At 43.6% G+C, this 25,481-nt stretch overlaps 1 protein-coding gene across 1 annotated transcript in view; it reads right to left on the reverse strand.

Annotated features, from left to right (window-relative positions):
• Window positions 1-25,481, reverse strand: part of LOC306943077 (calsyntenin-2-like) — a 67,298-nt gene that overhangs the window by 16,094 nt on the left and 25,723 nt on the right. Inside the window, exons 10-12 of the mRNA XM_079529281.1 lie at window positions 19,709-19,871; window positions 5,094-5,260; window positions 954-1,102 (exon numbers count right to left, since the gene is read on the reverse strand). Coding sequence (XP_079385407.1) covers window positions 954-1,102; window positions 5,094-5,260; window positions 19,709-19,871 — 479 coding nt within the window. The remainder of the gene's footprint in view (window positions 1-953; window positions 1,103-5,093; window positions 5,261-19,708; window positions 19,872-25,481) is intronic.

The following is a 25,481-nucleotide window of genomic DNA, read 5'->3' on the forward strand; positions in this document are numbered from 1 at the left end:
CGAAAAGCAGGTCACATATGGAAATGCTGTAGGCTGCTACTCACACGTAGTTGTGTCTGCATGCCGTCTGTGGTTGTACCTCCCGCAATGAACTACATTTTACACTGGTTATTATTGACATGAAATGTAGTCTTAGTCGCGGTAACTTAACAGTGTGGGAGAGAGAGCCAGAGAGAGAGAGATAGAGTGTTTACTATACCACGGGTAAGCGGCCGCCGGCGCTACCACCTACGGGCCCTGATGCGACTGCTTCTCCCGCTTCCCCTACAGCTACGCCAGTGGTTATGTTCAGAAAACAGCAGATGTGCAGGCACGGTGGCACAGTCGGTAGTGCTGTGGCCTCACAGCTATAAGGTCCTGGGTTCGATTCCCACTGGGGACACTGTGGGGGCTGGTGGCGTATTCCCTCCTCCGCGTCATCAGTGCCCATACCTGAGGCGGGGTTGGTGAAAGGGCCTTTCTGTGTGGAGTTTGAATGTTCTCCCGTGTCCCTAGGGTAGGTACCCTCACAAAAACATGCTGTAATCCTGGTCTCTAAAACTACCTCCCCCTGGCCAGCCGGGGCGCCTGATGGAGGGGAAAGGAACTGGTCGGAATAACGTGTTCCTTCCACGCGCTACGTCCGGCTGGGGAAATCCCCCCCTGTCAGGTGAAAAGAAGCAGCTTGGACTCCTCATGCATAGAAGGAAGCATGAGGTCAGTCCGCTGCCCCCCCAGGTTGGCAGAGGAAGTGTAGCGCCCAGGATTACATTAGATAATTGACACTGGGTGAAAAAATGGGTTGCAAAATCGTGGGATAAAATATATATAAAAAAAAGAAAACAGCAGATGTACAAAGTGTACTTGTATCATAAAATTGTTCTATATTGTGCTATTGCAACTTTTACTCAAGTACGACACATTCCGTACTTCTTCCACCACTGTACAGTGCGTGTGTGCGTGCGAGTACTTACTGCAGGGTGGTGCTGATGTGCAGCGTGCGGGGGCCAGGCGAGGGGAACTGCAGGGCGTTGATGTAAGACACTCTGCTCATGACAGCACTGAGGCCGTTCGCATCACCACTGTCGGCCACCAAGACTGACTGAGCGGGGTTCAAATGGAACTGCACGCACGCACGCACGCACGCACGCACGCACGCACGCACACACACAGTCACAAAGTCAACCAACATCATTACAACTAGGCCTACATTAATTTCTAAACTAAATGTTTTCAAATTCAGTCCTATTGGGCTGATCAGAGCAAAAATCACCGGGTTATGACCATTTTAAATGCTGGACAACACTGCAACACTGTGAGTCGTGTGACTATTCTTATGTTCAATCTTATTGTGTTTGTGCCAAGTTCGGTGCATATTGGAGCAGCTGTTTGCCTATGGCCAATGACGGGGTCAATGGCTGGGCCAGCATATGTGGCCCCTGGTGTGAGTATTGTCATGGCAGACCACTCAGCAGTGTTTGTACTAAGTTTGGTACGGATCGGAGTCATCGGACCAATGGTGTGCCTCGCAGCTACAGGTCTGGATGTTACGTTTGTGTCGTCTATACCTTCTGGAAAATATAGACGCATTGATCAGAACATTACATCACACAAAGCTTGGCCAGTCATATCTGAATGCTACATTTGTGACGCCCACCACAATTTCACCACACTTTTATATATTAGTATTATGTTTATTTATATATTTTTTCATTTAATATGAAAGTATAAAATCAAAGCTAGATAGATAGATTGACTCAATAGTTTGGGAATTTAATCTTACATAGAATGAATATGAGCTTAAAGGACCACCATTTTTCAACCTATCTTCATATAATTGGTCCTCACGAATGTTCAGGATAAAATGGCACCATTTTTTTCTACTTGGTCTCATAGGAGGGCTGTGGGAAGTTCAGAAACCCGTCCACCAGTGACGTTTGGCAGATTTCTTTTAACCAATATTAAAATATATATTTCTTCCATTTTCGCATTGCAACTTTTCAGGAATAGAAAGCCTGCAGTTTCTATTAACAAGTTGCGTGTGGGAGAAGGATTTCTATGTGGTTCAAATCTCAAACGTCACGTGCGGGAAAGGGATTTCTACGTTTACCGCATGTTTTTATTGATTACTTTCAATCGTCTTTCTACACACCCGGGCACTTTATCAACTAGCATTGGATGATAGCACAACACTCCGATCACGTGATCCCAAAAAAAAAGAAAAAAATGCCTGACACCCCTCCCTTCCTGAAAACAGCACGAGAGGCAGCCCCCGTATTGTATGGTATTGTCACGTAAAGGCTGCTCGGAGACTCCTATGCAACTCGGGGCAAAAGAATGGCTTCATAACGAGCCAATCGTGTCGCTGCAGTCTTCTTGGTTCTCTTTGTTTCAGGGAGGGGAGGGCTCTTTTCTCTCATGTGACTTTCAACGGAGGGGTTGTGTGTGTAATCTGATCCGAGTGTGACTTCAGTGTCTCTCCGTCAGATTTCTCTCCTTTTTTCTTCATATTCAAACAAAAAACGCACGGATTGTATCGCCTGTGCGCCTGATGATCAACGCCGGTCAGATAGAACATGGCACATGTGTTGTGTTGTTTGGCAGTAATACTAACCGACTCAAAACAGTCGTTCCACCTCGGAGGGAACTCACAGCGCGAGCACGGCTTTCCGAGTTGGAACGACACACAGCGTCTGACATAAAACCGCTTCTAATTAGGCTTTCTGTTCGAGAAGAGTACGCTACTACAAAAGCAGGTGTTACATAAAGGTGCATATCTCCAGAATGGAAGATGGTAAATCACATTTTTTTAAAAATTAGAGTGGACAAGTTACGCTTTCTTTTGAGGTATGCTGTGTGATTCTCGCTATAAGAGAACATTTACTGTGGGCCTCAGACAAGGTCCTTCGTTCAATGCATCACCTTTAGCACAGGCGGAATAGCTCTGCTCAAAATGGCCAGCATTCAAATTGTTAACTTGGATTTCCCATTGATGATGTCACTGGTGGACGTGTTTCTGTGCCCACAGCCCTCCTATGAGAGTAGAAGTGCTATTTTATCATGATCATTAGTAAGGACAAATTATATGAAGATTGTTGAAATGTGGTGAAGTGGTCCTTTAAAAACAAACTGCTATAGAGAGAAGAATGATGATTCACACTCTCTATCCAGACTGTTGAGTCTCTCTAAAACTGTACCATAATGGAATTAAGGTGTAAGATTCTCACATCTGACAAAAGCTGAGATCCCTTTCACACATACACGCACACACACATGATACTGTATGCAGTCTAGAAGTTTGCGTTGGGAGATTGTAGACTGTTTGGAACATGCATTTCCAAGGGGCAGATTAAAAAAATGCTTCTGGTGATAAACCCGCCCCATATTTCTATTTACATCCCTGCTTGGTGTCCCACAACTTTGGGGGCAGGGAAATCCAATCACAACCGAGTAGGGCCAGACCATATCTGCCAAGGGCATTTTTATGACATGTTTTGCACTGCGAGATTCGTCTTGTTTCCAGGCTAATGTTGGTCTACCTCTGAACAGAACACAAATCTTGTATGGGGGTCCCTGGCACAACATCTTTTCAGATGGGGGTCCGCAGTCAAATACATATTAATGCAGTTGTCCTTGACGTGAAAAACACTATAAACAATGCAAATATAATTTAGATACAGCACAGTTCCATTCTGTTTGTGTAGGATGTGAAACTACTGTTAACTACTAGGCTACTTATTAGGTTACCATCAATAACAACTCAAATGCTGCTCATTTATTTTTAATAATCTACAATATACTATTATATTAGACTCACAAGCTTGTCATGGTGGGGTATCCTCTTTCTTGTCAATTTTGGCAAACTAAGTAAAGCGTTATGCTTCAGTCTACTTTATAAAAATAGATAGCTTACATTCTCCTGAAACACAACCCCTTGGAGTCATGCTGTCTCTTTGTTGGATTTCTGTGAGCAGCTTTCTAAAACAAGGCTAAGTATATGACGTCAACCCCCCCTTCCCCTCTCAGGAACATCAGGGCAAAATGCTCCCTTTAGTGAAGTATTTATTTTTGTACACACTGGATAAACGAACACTGAGGATTTTATTGTAAGCTACAGCAGCAGACATGAAAGAGTGTGAGAGAGAGAGAGAGAGAGAGAGAGAGAGAGAGAGAGAGAGAGGGAGGGAGAGAGAAAGAGAGTTCTTTCTATAATTCTGATATAGCTACATCTGGTTTACATTGGCGTGTGTGTACAGTAGTTGCTTGTGGAAGCTGCTGCTGGAAGCTTCAGCTCCGATGAATGCAACGCCCTGGGATGCAACGCAATAGTCTCTGTCAGGTGGAAACCTCATACAGTATAGGCCTACGTCCAAACGTGTTACTTTTCAGGATTCAAATAACAAAAAATAGGAAAGCAGCAGACCGAAGATCTGCTACTTTTGTGTGATGCTGTAGTATGACAAAATAGGGCGTTAATTTACAAAAAATAAGATAAATAAAAACACAAAATGTTATAGAATCTAGAGATAAGAGGTCTCTGGCCAACAGCAACGATTTGCATGTGTGCCATTGCTGGTGGAAGCTGAGGCTCCAATGACAGCAACAACATGGAATGCAATGCAAATGGTGCTGATTAGGATTATCAAACGTGGGAGAGACCCTCAAAAAAGCCAGCAGACTTGGTATAAAAGGGCCATATTTCAATTAAAAAAGAGAAAAATAATAGATAATAATAAAGTCAGACATACATAGTGAACAATCTGTGTACTTTAAAGCGCTTTGGATAAAGGCTAGGGATGTGCCGATGAGACATTTTGGCTGATTTTGAAAAATACATGTAACAGGGTGTCTGCACTGCAGGCTTAGGCAAGTCAGATTTAACTTAATATTGTGAGCTTGCAGATCTGTTCAAGCTGTTACTTTGGGCTTGTTTATCTGTAAAGACAAACCGATTAATCGGTCTGATTGATTAATCGAACCGATGCCAATTCATCTAAAAACAACTAAAATCGGCCGATACCGATGTGTTTGCCCATTAATCTCCCATCACTAATAAAGGCGCTATATTAATGCACCATTTACCATTCAAATATATAGTGTTGTCTCCTTCTCACCTTGACGTCCTCGGCTAAGCTCTCCAGCGAGGTGATGTCCAGAGCTTCCCTGCAGGCCTGCAGACAGGAGATGACCTTCTGTCTCTCCGTGCCACCTGGTCCGATGGTCAGGCCCGACAAGCTGCCCCTGAAATACTGAGTGAACCTCGGAGTGTCCCTCTCGCCACCTGATGAAGGGAGAACGTGTAAGAGCTGAGGACGATAGAACGGTGGTTCTCAAACTTTTACATTTCAAGGACCCCTCTTTGCTTGGAAAGGAGCCAGCTTAGGTGGTCCGGGCATCTGGTTAGGATTTCAATGAGGTGGAGAATAAAATTCATTCGATTTTGCATGTCCATACCCCTGATTTTAATTTGATTTGGAAGGCACAGAATAGATAAATCGACCATCAAGAGCTTCTGCCATAAATACTGGGCAGGGCTTCTGCTGGGGTTACAGGAGTTGGGCGTTGTCATATTCTAATACAGACTGAATGCCCCATCTCAGCACCGCCTCAGTGGCTTGGCTCGCTAATCATTAGACTCCTAACCCACACCTCCTGGCATTGAGTCCTGCTTATGCCACTATTTTCCCGCCAACCGCGGACAATTTGTTTTTTGCCGATAAAGTAAAGTTTTAGACTGCAACGGAGGGGTACCATAGTCCGACATACATGGCCGGTTAAGACTCACCCGTGGCTTCCGCGAGTGGTTAGGGTTAGGGTTAGGAATGACGGATTATTGGGACTAACGCTACGCACCCTACTACTACTGGGGCCCAACTGACTACTGGGTTGGGCTGCTGGATGCAAGGGGTTGGTTGGGCTATGTCTGGTAGATATAGTTAAGGTTATCTGAGTATGGTTTGCTTCAAAGGGGTCCTTTTGGAGTATTCACATTATATTGTTATGAGCAAGACATTCTCGCTAAACAGATTCTCGATTTGTTTTAAGATCTCAAATGGGACATACAGTAAGTGAAAAACACCCTTCATGCCAGGCCAGAATCTGAGTACTTCCTCTGCTACACCCCTGATGTCATCAATGTGACGTAATGGACCGTCCTCCAAACTACTATAATAATGTGCACTGCACCGAGTCAGTCATTATAGTGCATCATTATTAAGTTGTTTCATTCGATAACAGTAAAGCAATTAATTTGATTCCAATTAATTCTTTAAACGTAGGAGAATAATGACAGACACTTCACCCGCCGTTTCGGGGACCGCTACCCCAACCAAAGCACCAGCAAGGAGGAGGAGGAGGAGGAGTGCGGCGTCCGCAGGTCCCAAGAGAACGGTCAGACGCAGGAGGAGGACCACCAAGAGACGCGCTGTGTCCGCCAAGCCCAGGAGGAGGAGGCGACGCTCCGTGGCCAAGAAGACCACCAGGAGACGCAGAAAGTCCACCACGCGTCGCAGGAAAGCCAGGAAGCCCGCCAATAAGGCAGCGCCAAAAAGGAGAAGGAGAAGGGCGAAGGTGGTCCAGGTAGAGAATGCGTAATCTAATCGATTAATCATTTACATGTTATTTATACGTCGCACAACGGTGGCGTGCAAAAAATAGCGCAAAAGGTCGATGGACATTCTAAGCTAAGAAAACAGTCAAACACGCAGGACCAGCAGCAGCAGCCAAGAAACGCACTGCGGCTACCATGAGACGCAGAACGGCTACTGCCACGTTGCACGAAGGCTGCAAGGAAGCCTGCAAGAAGGACAGCGCCAAAAATGCAAATGAGAAGGCTGAAGAATGTGTTCATCTAAAGTAAGCCATTAGCCATTCAAGCGTCATCTTACACGCCATCGCACAACGGTGGCGTGCAATTTTTTTTGAAAATAGCCGATTGACACTCGCTGATCGGCCACTTTCAATTTTGTTTTGATTGATTTTTCATTAAATTAAAGAACCGCGCTAAGAAAGCAGTCAAACCCATGAAGCCAGCCGGCAAGAATAAAGCACAGCGTCCAAGAGGACCAGAACAGCCAGCGATCGTTCGGCTGCGGAGAAACGACTGCCAAGAGATACCGAAGTCGACGAAGAGACACAGTAAGTCGACAAGGAATCCTGCAAGAAAGAGTGCAAGTGAGAAAGAAGGAGAAAGGACAAGAAGTCGATAAACCATTTAAGGATTTTTTTCTACTTATTTTTTTATTTGTAAAAATAGTGAAAATAACCGATCTACAAGCTCACAACGTTTTTTGTTTAAATTTTATTTCGCATCTGTAATGGCATGTCCAAAACAGGCATTGATTATTAATCAATTATTTCATGAAATTAAAGAAAAGTGCCAAAAACGCAGTAGGCCAGCCGCCGCCAGGAAACGCATTGCGTCTGAGAGGACCAAAAGAGACAGCAAACGCATTGCGTCTGAGAGGACCAAAAGAGACAGCAAACGCATTGCGGCGAAGAAACTGGCTGCCAAGAAACGTAGAAAGTGAGAAGGAGAAGGACGGGAAGAAGCGTAGTTTTATACTTCGCCTCACAATTGTACCGCATAGAAATAATGAAAATAACCGATCGACAAGATCACAACCTTTTTTGTTTGTTTTTGTTTTACTCTTCGTCTGTAATGGCACGCCCAAAATGGGCAATGATTATTAATCGATTATTTCATCAAATTAATGAAACACGCAGCGTGTTACGCGCTAAGTAAGTGAGAAGGACTGGAAAAAGGCAGACCACGATGACATCGCCTAAAATGTTAACTTCCATACTAGAGCTGCAACTATTACTTTATTTCTTAGCGATTACTATATCACAGATTTTTTTTCATTAATCGAATATTCGAGAAGCGTGTTTTGTATTTTTTTTTATCAACGAATCATAAGTAACGTGAGTAAATAAGTGTTATTTTATATTTTATTGCACAACGGTGGCATGCAAAGATAGTGAAAATAACAGATCAACTTTTTTTTTCAATCATTCGCCTATAATGACAAGCCTCGAATATGTATCGATTCTTAATCCATTTCTTCATGAAATTAAAGAAAGACTGTGGCAAAAAAGCAAGGAGTAATGATGAAAAAGATAGATCAGGAAAATACTCTAAGAAGTAAACTATCCCAACCATGGATTCTTAGGCGTTTTTTTTCACTATTTTTAGATTTTTTTACTTTTTTTAACAATTTCCTTTTTTTTGGCGCCTATAATGACCCAAAAGTGACATATTATTAATCGACTATTTCTCATTAAATTAAAGAAACAATAAGATAACAGTCAAAGACGCCAGCCGACAAGAAATGCTCCGGTGAAGAAACCGACCGCCTAGTTGGACCAGCTTATATACGCACTCACACCAGAAACACACACCCCCCAAAATAAGAAAAATAATAATAATAATAACATAATAATTATTATATAACACATTCCTAAAACACTCACATGGACACGCTCACTCATACACATTCATTGTTGTGTTTTATTTTTAACTAAGGGACTGCAATGGAAATAAGCCGTTTGCTTTCTTGCATTTATCCTTTTGATGGTGATGTATAACTATGTGCATTTTTCTGTACATGTAAACATTGTCAATAAACATATCAATCAATCAATCAATCAATAAACGGACACTATTTATCAACAGCTGGTATCGTTTCTGGCTCGGTAGTATCGTGAGATTTTGTTGTCAATGTCTCGTGATAACAGCACATACTTTTTGGCACAGTCAAATGTACCCTGTATCTCTTTAGATACCTCAATAAACGTATACATTGAAAAGCAACATAGCAGAACATAATGTGTGATATGTCTTATTTCCCTGGACTGAGTATTTTACAAAGGTTGCAGTCATTCAAAAATAGTGTTTGTTCATAAATTGCAATGCATTCCATCAAAATTAAAGCTGCAATTTGCCACCCTGTGAGACAAATCTGCCAGTTGGAATTACTGGACAAAGAAATGACATAAATGACGGCAGAGGCTCAGGGGTAGAGTGGCCGGTAGTCAGTAGAGTGGCTAGATGGGAAACGCAAGGTTCCCAGTTCCATCGCGGTCTCACCCAGAGTGCAGGTTAAGGTGCCTTGCATGCTCCGCCATTTGTCTATGAATGTCTGAGTGAATGGAAGAATGTAATGCATAATCTATCTAAAGCACTTTGGATAAAAGCACCATAAATGCACCATTTACCATTTTACCATTTACTGTACCTTATACCTTCTACAAAATACCTTTAATTACGGACCAGGAAGAGAAACATCCATTTTAACTTTTATTTTATATCTTTACTATTTATGAATATTTTTTGTTTATTTGCTTTTCATCTAGTGATAGATTAGTAATCAATAATTTTATTATATCTAAGAAATGTCTCCCTTCACCTTGTGTTGTGACCAAAATAATATGTGATTATTCCACAAAGTGCAAAGACTGGGCCAAGAAAGAAATGTTTTGTTACTAACATAACATGTTATTTAAACTGATACAAAGTTCATTCATGGTATCAACTTAGTTTCAATGTTCATTGAAATTACTGCCATCCAACCCATCTCACCACCACTGGTGATCAGTTGACAGTTCAGCCCCTCTCTTCACCTGACTGTCCAAAGTGTGTGGCCTCAAATCTGATTATACCAAAAATTACCATTACTCTGAACATGGTGCTTGCTATGGACTGTCCATGACTAGCAGAGAAGGCCAATAACAAGACACAACTCTGGTTCAGATCAGGGAGCCGTTCATGCCAGTCACGCTATTCCTGTCTTTGTCCAACAGTGTATTTAAGTTTTTCAGAAGAACAACAGATTCTCCCCCACCAACGCACCATGCAGGACAGTATTTAGGGCAGTGGTTTTCAACCTTTTTGAGCGGTGCTAACCACTCCAATGTGTGGCTTTGTGTGCCACACATTGGGTGTGGGTGGGAGTTCTGGTCTGGTTTTGATGAATATTAAGTAGTTGCGATCATTTGGTGGGTGTCTGGGGGTCACTCATTAAAAATAAAGAAATCCACAAAACTAGAATAATTTGTATTGTTGACTTATTTCTACCATATAGCGTGACTTTCTTTAAAGATGGAGTGCCGTGATTTTTTCCCACCCTAAAACATGATCATCAGGTCTTATTGTTATATAAGGAGGTATCATTTTTTCAAAAAAGTGTACAGTATTTGTTAAAATGTTTTTATGTGGGAACGCCCACCAGTTCATTAAGTATGCCTGGTTTGCCTGGTGGGTGGTGATGGGTGGTGATCCACCTGAACTGAAGCCGCACCCACAGCTGTAGTTGTATGATAAAGGGGGAGGGGTTAGGGGAGGGGCTGATAATGTGATGTCACTATATTACTGTTTATTTCATTGGCCCGTTTGACTGTCAAGGGTTCAGCCTCCAGGAAGAAACCCTAAATACAAAGTTAATACACCATTGCACATACAAACGACTCCAGGGTGTCTAATGAAGTACTGTCACCTCATAGACACATGAAAAACTGGAAAAACCTTTACGCGGGTCAACAGGTAGCAGGACCCGATGGGATACCAGGCCGGGTCCTCAAAGCATGTGCAGACATGCTGGCAGATGTTTTTGCTGACATCTTCAACCTCTCTCTCTCCAATGCTGTCGTCCCCGCAGGTTTCAAGATATCAAACACAACAATCTCAGGAGAACAAGGAGACAAGGAGTACAACTACAAGGAGTTGATCGTGGACTTCAAGAGGCTGCGGAGAGATCATACGCCCATCCTCATCGATGGCGATGCAGTGGAAAGGGTCAGCAAGTTCAAGTTCCTCGGAGTACACATCCAAGAGGATCTCAAATGGGACTCCACACAAAAGGCCCAACAGCGACTGTACTGTCTTCAACACCTGAAGAAGTTTGGAGTAGGACATCCTCAGGTTGTACTACAACCTGGTATTTGAACTGTACTGTCCTAGAAAAGATCATCGTACAGCGAATAGTGCGTTCAGCGGAGTACAAATGGGAGACAAGCTCCCCGAGCTCCAGGGACTGTACACAGGCCCGGATTAACAGGGCCCAATGTGAGACTATTTCAAATAGGTACAGCAGTTGCTTCCGTCAAAACCGTATTCATAACCACCGATTTCAATGCAACGCAACACAGGAACCCCCGCTAGTGTTTTTGGTCGTCCAACAGTTTCTTAACCACTCGGTGGGAGGAAACTCGAATCAGTGGCGATCGTGCTGCCGGTGACCACTTGCGCGGTGGTGAACTGAAAGCACACACGTTAATTCACTGGGCACGCAAACGCAAAAATCTGCGTTCTTGATTGTGTTACACGTGCGCAAATCATGGGGCCTTTTGATTCGGTGTAGCACCAGGGCCTTAGGAGGGGTTGATCCGTCAGTGACTGTACAACAAGTGTGCGTATAGCCAAAGCCATCATCAAGGACAAGCACCACCCAAGTCACAAACTGTTCAACCCCTCACAACGCCCACGGAAGGCCTACCGCAGTATTAAGAGCAGCACCACCAGGCTAAGGAACAGTTTCCACCCGACAGCCGTCAGATTGCTAAAGCATGGCATGAGTCTGCCATCAGGGCGCTGAGCAAGGCATGAGTCTTGCTCAGCGGCCGTCGGCCTGATGGTGGGCGATGCCGATGATAGGCAATGCCGTTAGGCTGTCCTTAGACCTTCTTTTTGCTCTTCCTGAACCTACTGTGCATTTTAGCTGGTCTTGAACCACCCGTACGGCCGTACAGCCTGTAGGCCTAAAACATAAGAGAGACCCTATGGTTGTGCAGTTTGTGAAGCATTAAAATTAAGATAAAAGAGACCCTCAGACGGCAGATGCACAATGGAGAGCGCTTGTTTCACCTGGCAGTTAATGATACGTGTGTCATTCTTGTTTACTTACTGTGATGTGACAATAAAGATGATGATGATGATTCTAAACTAATCCCCACTAACTTTCCCGGGATTAAAACAACACGCTCCCTCAGCGAGTTCCATGGAAGGTGCCCCTTGTGGGTGGCCATACATTCAATCTGGTCAAAATTCGTGTCAGATCCTGTGTCTATGTGAGACATGACCTTTGACACGATTTAAATGCCACATTAGAAGAGGAGGGAGCCCAAATACAACCACCCCAATTGTATAAAATATATTGTATTAACCTAATTAATAAATTATCTCTAACATAGGCCTACGGATTGGACAAAATTTAATTTTATTCATCAAAAGAAGTTACATATAGTAGTGCCGTTTTAAGTACATTTTGTGTTTATCTTTACTATAAAGACAGATTTTGTACTACATTTCTAGGAAGGGACCCACGGGACCAAAACTTACACAATATAATCAAGACCTATTTTTTATGTGAAAATAGTTGATTTCCAAGCATACAATGTTTCTACATTTAAATAAGGCAATGCATTAGTATATTCATTCACAAAGAGTGCACTTTTTAAAAGCAAGGACTCCGGTACTTTGGCTCAAGTTCAAATTTGACTGAGCGATTTTCACTTGTTGAGCAATATTTGAACGGTATACGTACGTATACTTTGACTGTGGCTGTACAGTCCCCACTGAAAGAAAATCAGGTGGCGTCATCACTGATGAATGGGGAGAATCTGTGTGTCTGTGCGTGCATGCGTGCGTGCGGGTGCGTGCGTGCATGTGTGTCTGTGCGTGCGCGTTCCTTGAGAACTACCGGTAATCAACCTTTTGGTTGATTAGTTCTCGAGATACGCAGATGGCTTGAAACTTGCCGCGTGTATGGCAGACGATCTGCCATGTTGTTCCAATTAGCGAGTCTCCGAATAATACAGATACATTCACAAATCTGGGAGTGTCTGTGTCCCGTTCACGCCCATGTATGGATGGATATCCCTGGTGTCATCTATGACAACATTGACGGGCTTCCAAATACAAAGATAATGGGGAATGCACTGCGTATCCGCGTCAGAAGTAATTTGTTGTTTAATTAAGAAATTAAAAGTTAATAATTCAACTTCAGGAACTTTTTAGCATTTAAGAATCATGGCAGATGTGGCCCCAGTTGCAGAGACCGCTACCCCAACCAAAGCACCAGCAAGGAGAAGGAGGAGGAGAAGCGTGGCGTCCGCAGGTCCCAAGAGAACGGTCAGACGCAGGAGGAGGACCACCAAGAGACGCGCTGCGTCCGCCAAGCCCAGGAGGAGGAGGCGACGCTCCGTGGCCAAGAAGACCACCAGGAGACGCAGAAAGTCCACCACGCGTCGCAGGAAGGCCAGGAAGCCCGCCAATAAGGCAGCGCCAAAAAGGAGAAGGAGACGGACGATGGTGGTCCAGGAAGAGAATGCGTAATCGAATCGATTAACCCTTTAAGCGCTATTTCACAGTTTGTCGCACAACGTTGGCGTGCAAAAAAATAGAGCAAACGATCGATGGACATTCTAAGCTAAGAAAGCAGTCAAACATGCAGGACCAGCAGCCAAGAAACGCACTGCGGCCACCAGGAGACGCAGAATGTCTACCACCGCGTCGCAGGAATGCTAGGAAGCCTGCGAGAAAGACGGCACCAAAAAGGCAGGTGAGGAGAAGGAGGAGGACGAAGGTAGTCCAGGAAGACACTGCGTAAGCAAATCGATTAATCATTGTACACGTTATATTATTTTTATTTTAAAAAATAGCGAAAGTGGCCAATCGACATTCTAAGCTAAGAAAGCAGTAAAACACTCAGGAAGCCAGCTTCCCAGGAATGCACAGCATCCAAGGGACCAGGAGAAGAGTCAGGAGGCCCGCCATGACGCCAAATCGTCAAGTCAATCGTGCGTCGCAGAAAGGCAAGCAAAAGCCCACGAGAAGGACAGTGCCATAAAGGCAAGTGAGAAGGAGAAGGTGCGAAGAAGGTGGTCCAGGAAGACACTGCACTGCGTAAGGTAAAACAAATTCATTGATTAACCATTCAAGCGTTGTTGTTAGTCACGCACCGGCGGCGCACAGCAAATGTGAAAATGGTTCGACCGACAACCTAACTTGTGCGCCACTGTTCTCGTACCTGGCCACAGCGGGACGTCTGGCGTTTCAATTAGTCTTTTTTTTTTTACTTGCATTAGTTGAGTTTACGCACACGGCAACTGAATGGAAGAAAATCTGCGTCTGCAGTTATGCTAACGCGCCTCGTGGGTTTCAAACGTTTGCTAAGAAAGTGGTCAAATGCAAGAGGGGCCAGACATGCGCTGTGTCTAAGAGCCCCAGGAGACACAGTCATTGTAAGATTTCGGCTGAGAAATAAACTTCCACAGTAGTGCTGCAACTATGGATTATTTTCTCAGCGATAATTCAGAAGCGTGCTTTTTATTTATGTATTTAACTTGTCACCTATAATGACAATGCTCAACATAGGGACAGGTTATTAATCGATTGTGTTCTTGAATAACGTGCTAAGAAAGCAGTCAAACACAGGAGGCCAGCCGTCAAGGATCACATTGCGTCTAACAGGCCGAGAGAGGAAACGCTCAGCGACCGCTAGGATATGCAGGTAGTTGACCAGGACATCGCCATCTATCGATGATTTTTACTTTTTATTTGTATTAATTGAATTATCGAGAAGCATGTTTTGATTTTTTTTTATTAACGAATCAAGTAACGCTGTTAGTGTTACTTAATACTTTGTCGCATGCAGAAATGGTTAAAATATTTTCTTTTGGATTATTCCGCCGACTGTAAATCTGCTGTTTTCACTATTTTACATTTTTGTTAATTGTCTATAATGATGACCGATTATTAATCGTTTTTTAAAATTATATTTAAGAACCCAAAATGCCGGCTGCCAAGATACGCACTGTCAAAAGAGGAGTGTCAAAGAGGACCAGAGTCGGTGTCGTGACACAACCAGAAAGCCCACAAGACGGACAGCGCCAAAAAGGCCAGGACAAAACAATTCTATTTAAATTAACACTTAACAATGTAAGTGTTATTTTATTTTTATGAAACTATTCACTCTCAAGCCGCAAGATGCGTAGAGCATCTAAGAGAACCAGGAAATAAACACAGCGCTGAAGACACTGGCGGCTAAGACACGCAGGAACTTTAAGTACATCTATATTATCACAGCAAGAAATATTTTCTTAGCAATTATTCCACTGATTAGTTCTCCAAATCATTGAGGCGCACTTTTAAAATATATGTTTTCTTATTTATGTATATTTTTTAAAGAATTGTTTTGTTTTGTTTTGCAGGCTTGCAGGCTGATTTCACTATTTATTTCTTTGTTTCCCACTATTTATTTCTAGCACCCCTCCAGCGTCTGTCTTTCAGAAATGATGACGTGGCAGTCAAGTCTATGGACTTTTAATGTTTGTCTTTTTTTTCTTCAAAAGGATGTCATGTGGCAGCCACGTATGTTTGAATTATAAATTCCCATGGTATGTTATTCGTGCCAGCCAAGTCTATGGAATTTAATGTTTGGTTAGGGTAAATTATGATGTAATTTGTGCCAGCCAAATATATATTTAATGTTTCTTTAGGGCAGTAATGACAACGTAAGATGTCATCTTGCTCCTTGACATGAAAAACTGTGAGCACCACTAGCAACAAAACATTTTTCAGAAAACTATTTAGAAGACATTTTTAGAATGTGCCTCAGGTCTTAATGGGTTAAAGATATGAGAGAGATCTCGTAATACATTTATTCCATTTTTCATTTTTAACAGACATGAAAACATGCCCCCAAAAATCTGGGCACATCTCTCACTTCACACTTTTGTGATTGTTTTGTTTCAGTTAACTAGTTATTATTATTATTATTAGTATTATTATTATTATTATTATTATTTCAATAGTTTTCTTTTATTGCTTTATTTATTTAGCTTAATAACCTTGCTACAGACCAAAGTTACCATTCCAACGCAAGAAGGAAACTGCCAAGAAGTGCCAGGCAGTGAGCCAACCAGTTGACCAAGGATGGCAGGAAGATCAATAAGCTGCTGCTAGGGAAGAAGTAAACATCTTTCCAATACTATGATGTGGAGAAGAATAAAATCCATGTTGACCACTTAACTCTTTTTTTGCGGTGGTAGTTGTACGAGCCTCCGTTTTCATTTCCGGGTTATCAGGGAGGAGGGGGTTGTTGTTGTGAGGAATGATGATAATGAGCATTAACGCACACTGTTTACCTCTTGTCAGAAACGGTTACATGTCGGGAGCGATGCAAGACAAAGTCCCAAATGATATCCGAACATCGGATGTAGGGCTTTGAACATCCTGCTTTTAATGGAGATAAATGGAGCCTGGATGTAAAGATCCCATAGCTGGTGCGGACGGAGGCATTGCATAGCAACCGGAGCAATGCAAAAAGGTAAATTGACGGTCGCCGCTTTCATATATGGAGTATATGGGGTGTATGAATGTGTCCCCCCCCCCCCTTTTTTTCCCCCTCACTGTATATATCTCTTTTCCCTTTTTACCTCCTTTATGATGAATTCCTGTTCTGTCTATAGAAGTGTCTATTTGTACGTCTCTAAATGTTTTGATGATTTGAACATGGTGGACCCTATTGGAAACAAGTGTAATGCTTAATTGGGTCGTCCACTCACAGTTAACAGCCTTTGTATTGAGTTTGTGCTTGAAATGTACTGTAATTCTGCAAACTGTTAAATTAATAAATTCTTCAATCAATCAATCAATCCCCCTAGTTCCCTAGAGGGAACTATAGCTTCCCTCGAAAAGAAAATATCTGATCTACAAACTTATCAGCTCTCAACATGTCACATTACAACACATTGTGTGAGGTTGTACGTAGATTGTCTATTTTCACCATTTTTCCTTGACATGCCCAAGATCGTTTCAATTATCAGTTATTTGTCATAATTGATTACTCACCCCAACCTATTCCAATGTATGAATTTGTCTCTGTCGGGTGGAAACCTTATATGTCCAAAACTGTTACTTTTCAGGATGCAAATTCAAAGTAGGAAAATGGCAGATCGACAACCTCAAAATGGGTCGCCTTGCGCTGCGTTTCAAGCTTGCGGAACTGCTTTTGATGCTTTTTTTTCCCTTTATTATTTAGCTCTGTAATAAGTGGGACGGTGAGACGGTCATTATGCAAAGTGATCATGAACGGCGAGTCGGTCATTATTGAGAAATAAACGCCTTCAGGGTGATAAAGACCGCTCAGCTTCAAATCAGCTTAACGGCTGCCTTCATTGGGACATAATAGCGAGTGAATTTGCATTCCATTCACTCCGGATAATCCCTCCTTCAGGGCTTTCACCCACAATCATACATCCAAACGGAAGAGAGAGAAAGCGAGGGATGCACTGAGTAGGAGGAGGAGGAAGGGAGAAAATGAAGCAGATGAAAGACATTGAAATGAGAGCCACGATGCCATTGCAGTTGAAGGTAACTACGTGTTAAGTTGCTGCCAAGTACTCAGATGTTTTACTTTTTACTATGAGTAAAAGTAGCAAAACCATTATAAATATCGTCACTGTCGGGCCAAAACCTGAATAAATGCTACATAATCATACTACAGCATCACACAAAAGCATCAAAAGTATCAGATCTGCAAGCTAGAAACGCAGTGCAAAGGGACACGGTTATTTTCTTTTTCTTAGGACATACCGCGGTAGATCTGCTACTTTTGGTAAGTCCTGAAAAGTAACGGTTTGGGGCATGAGGTTTCCACTTTCCACACGACAGAGACAATTATACTATGTTACAAGTAAAAGGCCTACATTCCAAATTGTAGAATTGAATACTTAAGTGAAAGTACCTTGACATTTTACTTTGAAACTGTACTTATTACAGACAGTACTTGGGTACTTGGGTCCACCACTGCATAGAACGAGAGACTGCACATTCTTGAAAAAGGTGCTAGCCTATTGTGTTTCTAAAGGTTTTATAATTACCAAGCCATCATTGCCTACATGTAGGCTATAACTATTTCTAACTGTTTTGTAAGCTAGCCTAATGTCACACATATCTGTTCACACATATCTTTACTCCCTTTTAACTCTACATACATTTTGGGTTTGATTTGATTTCACATTGTGTAGCTGTCGGGCAGAAACCGCTGATCTCAATATTTTTACTTTGTTGTGTTTTTTGGGTAATTAACGCCCTGCTTGATCTTACTAACGTCACACGCAACATTATCAAAAGTGGCAGATCCACCAACTCAAAATGTGAAGTGAACATGTGACATGTTTTGAGCTTGTAGATCTGCTACTTTTGCTTTTTTGTTTTATTCCTAGAAGGCTTTGGCAATGAACATAATAGGTTTTCTCATGGCCATGAAACCCTTTTGAACTGAAGATTGAGAGTGAACAAGGTGATGGCTTGAAGAGAAATGAAACTGCAATCATGCACCAGATGAAAAGACATGGAAATGACAGCCAAAATGCCATGGCAGTTAAACACACACACACACACACACACACACACACACACACACACACACACACACACACACACACACACACACACACACACACACACACAAACACACTTTTTAAAATGGTTAAGTGTTCACTTTATGGATATTGAACTAAGCATTAATAATCTGTTTGTGATTAAATCATAACTACATTGGATTCATCGGAACACAGTTTTTTTCTTTCTTTTCTTTTCCTGAAAAGTAAACATTTTGGACATACAAGGTTCCCCCCCCCCATAATTTACTTGTGATTGCTGGTTGAGACCGGAACTGACAGGCATCATTATGGTGTTTGATGTAAGTATGACAGCTTCATTCTCACAGAAGAATGAACAACCATCTGTAGCCTGAGGCACCTCTCTCTCTCTCTCTCTCTCTCTCTCTCTCTCTCTCTCTCTCTCTCTCTCTCTCTCTCTCTATCTCGCTCTCTCTCTCTCTCCCTTGCACAGTCTCGGATTTGACACCCTTTTTCCCAGAACATGGCAAAGTATGCAGCCTATAGACAAAAACTTAAGTTGCTTTTAACAAATCCCCTTATATTATTGTCATTTAGATTTCCCCTGTACCTCGTGGTATGAGACGAGAGCTTGAGAAAGTCATTCAAGATTATAGTAAGCTGCAGTCAGCTCAGAATAGACTTGTCTTGGCATCTGGACCATGGCCCACAAAATATATGTTAGTTACCGACACTCACAACATGTAACACCATGTGTGCCTTAGGGGCTTTTACAAGGGCTTGGTTATATTGGACAAGGTTCCTCTGGTGCAACGCACAGGTCCTGGGCCTGGTGAGAGCAGGAATTGGACCTGGTGAGACATAGGAGGGGCCTGGACAGAGTGTCAAACCACAGAGCCTAGTCCTTCCATGCACCAGAAACGTACCTTCCAGTCCCAGCAGAGTAGTTCCGAAGTAGTTCCAACGGATTGTGTGGCCCTGGTCTTTCCCGAATGGACAAATCGAGGGTAGCTACTGGGACGTAAGTCGGGACTTGATCAACCCCGGCTGGGTCGCCTGAGTGTTATTTTCACCCGGAAAATAATATTTAGTTTAGGCTGTGAATATAGCTTGTTTTGTCCAAAAACAGGAAAAGAACATTTTTGTAAATCTGTTTACATTTATGCCGATGGAGACAGCGTTTTCACTTTCGGTTAATTCCCGGTTGTATCGGTCTTCTAGCAATCTGGAGCCATTCATATGCTAACGAAGAGGGCGATCTAACGTTATCAATGAAAACCCTTAAATGACAAGACATCTCGTCAAAGGCAGTGAATGTGTTTGAACATTTGTTGTGACTTTTCTGATGAATGAAACTAAAATAGACCTTGCCAACAAGCACCGACAGTCAGCTGGGTGTCGACTTGGGACGTGTGGGTCGCCCAATCACCAGTCACCAGGTAGGGTTCAAAGGTCACGCCATCCACAAGTAGCGCCACAGTAGCTAGCTCCACGTTGAGAATGTAGTAATGCCACTGCCTGTCACATATCTGTAACACACACACACACACGCACGCACGCACGCACGCACGCACGCACGCACGCACGCACGCACGCACGCACACACGTCACACACGTCACACACGTCACACACATCACACACAGATCTCTTCATATCTGCATCCAGTGCGTGCCGCCAAGTGTTTAATGGTGTTTAATAGTTTCACGGTTGTTCCAAATTATATCATCGCATTGGAAAATTACAAAGTAAGCAATGGGCCTTTCCTGAATGCACACACAGGCTTCATTCCTCAGGGTAACATTGTGACATACAGTTAGGCCTATACAGAAAAAAAAGATATTATGAAAAACCCATAAAATCGAACCTGATCCGAAAGGTTTAGACCCATTTAGACCTTTTAAATCCTTCTAAAAAACAGTTTTCTAAAGTTTGCTGAAATCTAAAATGACACAGATGCCTCCCCGGTGTAAATGGGCTAATGACAGGCAAACGTTTCGGAGGCGGTGTGTACATGATTTACACATTGTGAGCTCTTTTTTTTCTACAGTATGTGTGACAATTTCTGACAAACACAAACTAGCTCAGTGTGCAAGCTGCTTAACTGAGTTTCCCCTGTCGAAGACCTCTGGTCTAACAGCTCATTAACATAACAAATGAGGTTGTTGTGTAATGAACAGCTTGTTCAGTTCATCAGTTACAAGAAGCCACAAACAGCCGAGCACATTGAGGCAGAGGTCCATCTGTCCGTCTCCTCTCTCTCTCTCTCTCTCTCTCTCTCTCTCTCTCTCTCTCTCTCTCTCTCTCTCTCTCTCTCTCTCTGAGCGGATGCTGTGAGCACGGGTGGGGAGTTTGTGAGGGGTGAATGCGTGAGTGAGAGGCCTGCATTCTTGGATTCTACTTTTTGTTTCTACTTGGCCTTTTCTGTTGTTTTTCGCATGATCAGGTAAAGTTATCCTTTTCGTTATTTCGCTGGATTGTGAAGTTACTCGGCTGTTTGGCGTGACTTGGGAAGAGGCTTGGGGGGGGAGATGGCGTCTCAAGGGACGCCGTCTCTGTCCATTAAGCATGGAGTTCGGCTGGTACCTCAGCCTAATGTTATGGTGGAAGAGGTTTTGTTGGCTGTCGGAGAATTGATTGAGCACGCTAACCTTGAATATGCATCGCGCATGAATAAAGGTGTTATCGTGTTTGTGAAAGAGGAAAGATATGTGCATCAACTTGTTGCGAGCGGCGTGTTTATACGTGACCTGTTTGTGCAGGTTTCCCCGCTGTATGCACCCTCTACGAGAATTATAGTTTCAGGTGTACCGCCGTTTATTCCAAACGAGCTGTTAGAGCAAGAACTCAAACGCTTTGGCAAGTTTTCCAGCCCACTCAAGGCTGTAAGCCTCGGGTGTAAAGACGCGAAGCTAAAGCATGTCCACTCACTTCGCAGACAGGCATACATGTTCCTCGACTCTCCTACACAGGAGTTGGAGGTGTCATTCAAAGTGAAATATGACAACAGTCACTATATGGTCTATGCTAACGGTGGCAACATGAGATGTTTTGAGTGCGGGATGTTTGGACATAAGCGTCTTGCGTGTCCGCGAAAACAAAGAGCCGAGGCTGCAGCAGTAGCAAGGCAGGCTATAGCCAGGGCACTGAGGGCAGCCGCGGCTGCGGCCCCGCCCCCTGATAATGATGACGTTAGCGCAGCAGACGAGCAGCTAGTGATAGAACAGAATGATGTTATTATCGCGGCAGACGAACAGCCAGCGGTAGAACAGGATGATGTTATTATCGCGGCAGACGAACAGCCAGCGGTAGAACAGGATGATGTTGTTAGCGTGACAGATGAGCAGCCAGTGATAGAACAGATTGATGAGACACAAGGATCAGCAGATGAGGCTGAAGTTGTGAGTCAGTCTTCACAGTTGACACACTCGCAAATTGAAGCGGACGTGGCTAATGCTGGTGATGGCGCCAACGTAGGTGCCTCTACAAGCTCCTCAGAGGAGGGACTGTCAGTGCCTAGTAGTAGCGCAGTGACAGGAGGAGGCAACACCTCCTTGTCAAACAGTCAGCAGAACAGTGAAATGGAGATGGAAGAGGAGGAGTATGATGAAAGTGAGCCAGAAAGTGAAACTGAAAAAGAATCCAAGGGGGGGAGAAAAAACGAGTTTTACTCCTTGGATGAAATAAACGATTTTCTGGATGAGACATTTGGGAAATCTGTTAAAGTAAATGACTACTTTCCTAATATAGAAAAGTTCATAAGGAGTGTTAATGTCTTACAGAAAACAGTTGGGACTGACTTATTGGATGAAAGAAAGAGGTTTCGTCTGAGGAAGTTTGTAACTTCTGTGAATAAGGTAGTGGAAGCACCCACAAAGAGGGCAGGAAAGAGGGCTGCTGCCCTCAAGAAAAAAAAGTAAATCATGCATCACAAGGGGTCTTGCTCACTCTTGAGCTTGTTTCTACTGATCTCTATTTCTCTGCACTCTTGTTTTCTGATGGGGGGGCTTAAGATAGGTTCTTTGAATATGAATGGAGGGAGGGACAGGCATAAGAGGGCTCTAATAGCAGAGATAGTAGAGCAGAAGAGAATTGATGTGCTCTTTTTGCAGGAAACTCACAGTGATGAGGAAAATGAAGTAGACTGGGGCCTGTTTTGGAAAGGCTCCTCTTTTCTAAGTCATGGTAGTAATGTCAGTGGAGGCGTTGCAGTTCTCTTTTCAGACAAATTAAATGTGAATATTTTATCTAAAGAAGAGCTTGTAAAGGGGAGGGTGGCAGTGGTCAGAGCAGAAGTTGAGGGGTGTGTGTTCTGCTTTGTCAATGTTTATGCCCCTAACCAAGGTTCAGAGAGAATAACTCTTTTTAATAAACTGAAAGACGGGCTAGCCATGAATCAGGACCTCAAAATTGTTTCCGGTGACTGGAATTGTACGACAGATTTTACTCTCGACCGTATGAGCGAGGAGCCGCACTTACAGTCATCAGTCAGTTTGAAAACCACAATTAGCCACTTAGAATTAGTAGATGCATGGAGATTGAAACACGAAAAAGCAAGGCAGTACACATGGATTAAGATAGTGGATAACAGGGTGAGTGCAGCTAGACTGGACAGGATATATATATCAGAAGGGCTCAGAGGTCAGCTGACTAGTAGTTGTATTAGTCCAGTGGGGTTCAGTGATCACCATCTAACTACTGTATGTCTGAGTCTTTCTTCTGGAGAAAAAGTTAATAGTTACTGGCACTTCAACACAAAACTGTTGCAAGATACAACCTTTTGTCAGAATTTTAAAACTTTTTGGTCAATCTGGACTCAGAAAAAAAGTGACTTTGAGTCATTGAGCATGTGGTGGGAAATAGGGAAAGCCCAAATCCGTGTTTTTTGCCAGCAGTATACATCTTACACTACAACTAACACTAGGGATGTGATGGATAAATTGGAAATGGAAATAAAGAACATTGAAAGTGGACTACACTCTGACACAAGTTCCGATGATGAGACTTTGCTTCAGAAAAAAAGACTGGAGCTCAATTCCTTTATGAGGGAGAGAGTGAAGGGAGCTCTCGTTAGAGCTCGCTATACGACAATTAAGGACATGGATGCTCCAAGTTCGTTCTTTTTCAACCTGGAGAAGAAGAAAGCAAAGGGGAGGCAGATGTCCTGTCTAAGACTGCCAGATGGCAGGGTTTCTACAGACTCTGGCGAGATGAGGAGATGTGCTGTTGACTTCTACACAGCTCTATTCGGAGCGGAGCCGTGTGAGGAGCAGTGCCAGTCAGAACTTTTGGAAGGTCTAGTCAAGCTCACGCCCAGGGAGAGAGCTGACCTGGATAGGAACCTGTCTTATGAAGAACTGACCACAGCAGTAGGACAGCTAGCTGCTGGCCGAGCGCCAGGGGTAGACGGGCTGCCCATTGAGTTTTACAAGGCTTTCTGGGAATGTATGGGACATGACTTTCATGGAATAATGCTGGAATAATATAAAAACGGCTCGCTGCCACCTTCATGCAGGAGAGCAGTTCTCTCGCTCCTCCCCAAAAAGGGAGACCTAGCCCTCCTAAAGAACTGGAGACCTGTAGCATTACTGTGCTCGGACTACAAAGTGCTCTCCAGGGCACTTTCCAACAGACTGAAGGACCACCTAGGTGTATTAATACAACCAGATCAAACTTATTGTGTACCAGAAAGGACTATTATGGACAATTTGTTTTTAATTAGGGATGTGCTAGAGGTTTGCAAGTCACATGACATAAATGTTGGGGTCTTATCAATTGATCAGGAGAAGGCTTTCGACAAAGTCGACCATGGTTATCTTTTCTCCACCTTGAGTGGCTTTGGTATTGGGAAGAGTTTCATAAAATGGATAGGTTTGCTGTACGAGGATGCAAGCTGCATGGTTAAGGTAGGAGGTGGGTTGAGCAGACCTATACCAGTCAGCAGGGGGATCAGACAGGGGTGTCCCATATCCGGTCAGCTCTACAGCATTGTTATAGAACCACTTTTATGTAAATTCAGGAGCACTCTTAATGGCTTATCTCTGCCCGGAATGACCCAAAGTCCCCCTTATGTTGTCTCAGCTTATGCTGATGATGTAAGCATCTTTATTAAGAACCAGGGGGATATAGAAGGAATAAAAAAATGCCTTGACATGTATCAAAAAGCTTCATCAGCTAGGGTGAACTGGGGGAAGTGTGAGGCCCTACAGGTGGGGCACTGGAGGGGGGAGGTGGTTCCCAACCTGCCCGGAGGTCTACAGTGGGGAAGGCAGGGGATGAAGTTTCTGGGAGTTCACTTAGGTGCGGCAGAATATCAGGAAAAGAACTGGGAGGGAGTGCTGGAAAAAGTGCGTGTCAGGCTGTCAAAGTGGAGATGGCTCCTACCCCAGCTATCTTTTAGGGGGAGGGTCTTGGTCGTGAACAACTTAGTTGCATCTATGCTCTGGCACAGACTGATTGTTCTACCTCCACCCAGGGGCCTAATAGAGGAGGTGCAAAGATTGTTGGTCGACTTCTTCTGGGCCGGGCAGCATTGGATAAGGGCTGCAGCTCTGTACCTTCCAGTGGAGGAAGGTGGACAAGGCTTAATAGACATTTCCTCGCGAGTGTCTGCTTTCAGGCTTGAAGCAGGCCAGAGACTGCTGTATGACTGTGGGGCAAGGTGGCTGGGCACAGCCAGCCTAATATTAAAGAAGGCCGGTCGCCTGGGCTACGACAAACAGCTGTTCTTATTGAACCTGAACGAGGCGGACACTACAGGACTTACACCGTTCTATGTCTCAGTCCTTCAAGCGTGGCAGGTTCTTCAGGCCTCCAGGGACCCTGGTGACATACCTGGGATGTGGATTTTCGAGGAACCACTGTTCTTCAATGACTTTTTAAAGACTGAAACGCTGTCATCACCCAGTCTGAGGGCTGCTCTACGAGAGGCAGGCTGTGTCAAGCTGGGGCACCTGCTGAAAGCCACACAGACATCCGTGGATGTGCTGGGGCAGATGGCCAACATCAGATCCTCAAGGCTCTTGTCGAGGATAGTTCGAGAGGTTCGTGGTTCCTTATCGGAGCCCCTAAGAGTGTTTGCTGAAAACCGTGACAACTCTGATCAATGGGATGATGATTGTGTGTACAGTTTCCCATCTCT

This window comes from Electrona antarctica, assembly GCF_951216825.1.
Source record: "Electrona antarctica genome assembly, chromosome: 19".
Classification (NCBI taxonomy): Eukaryota; Metazoa; Chordata; class Actinopteri; order Myctophiformes; family Myctophidae; genus Electrona; species Electrona antarctica.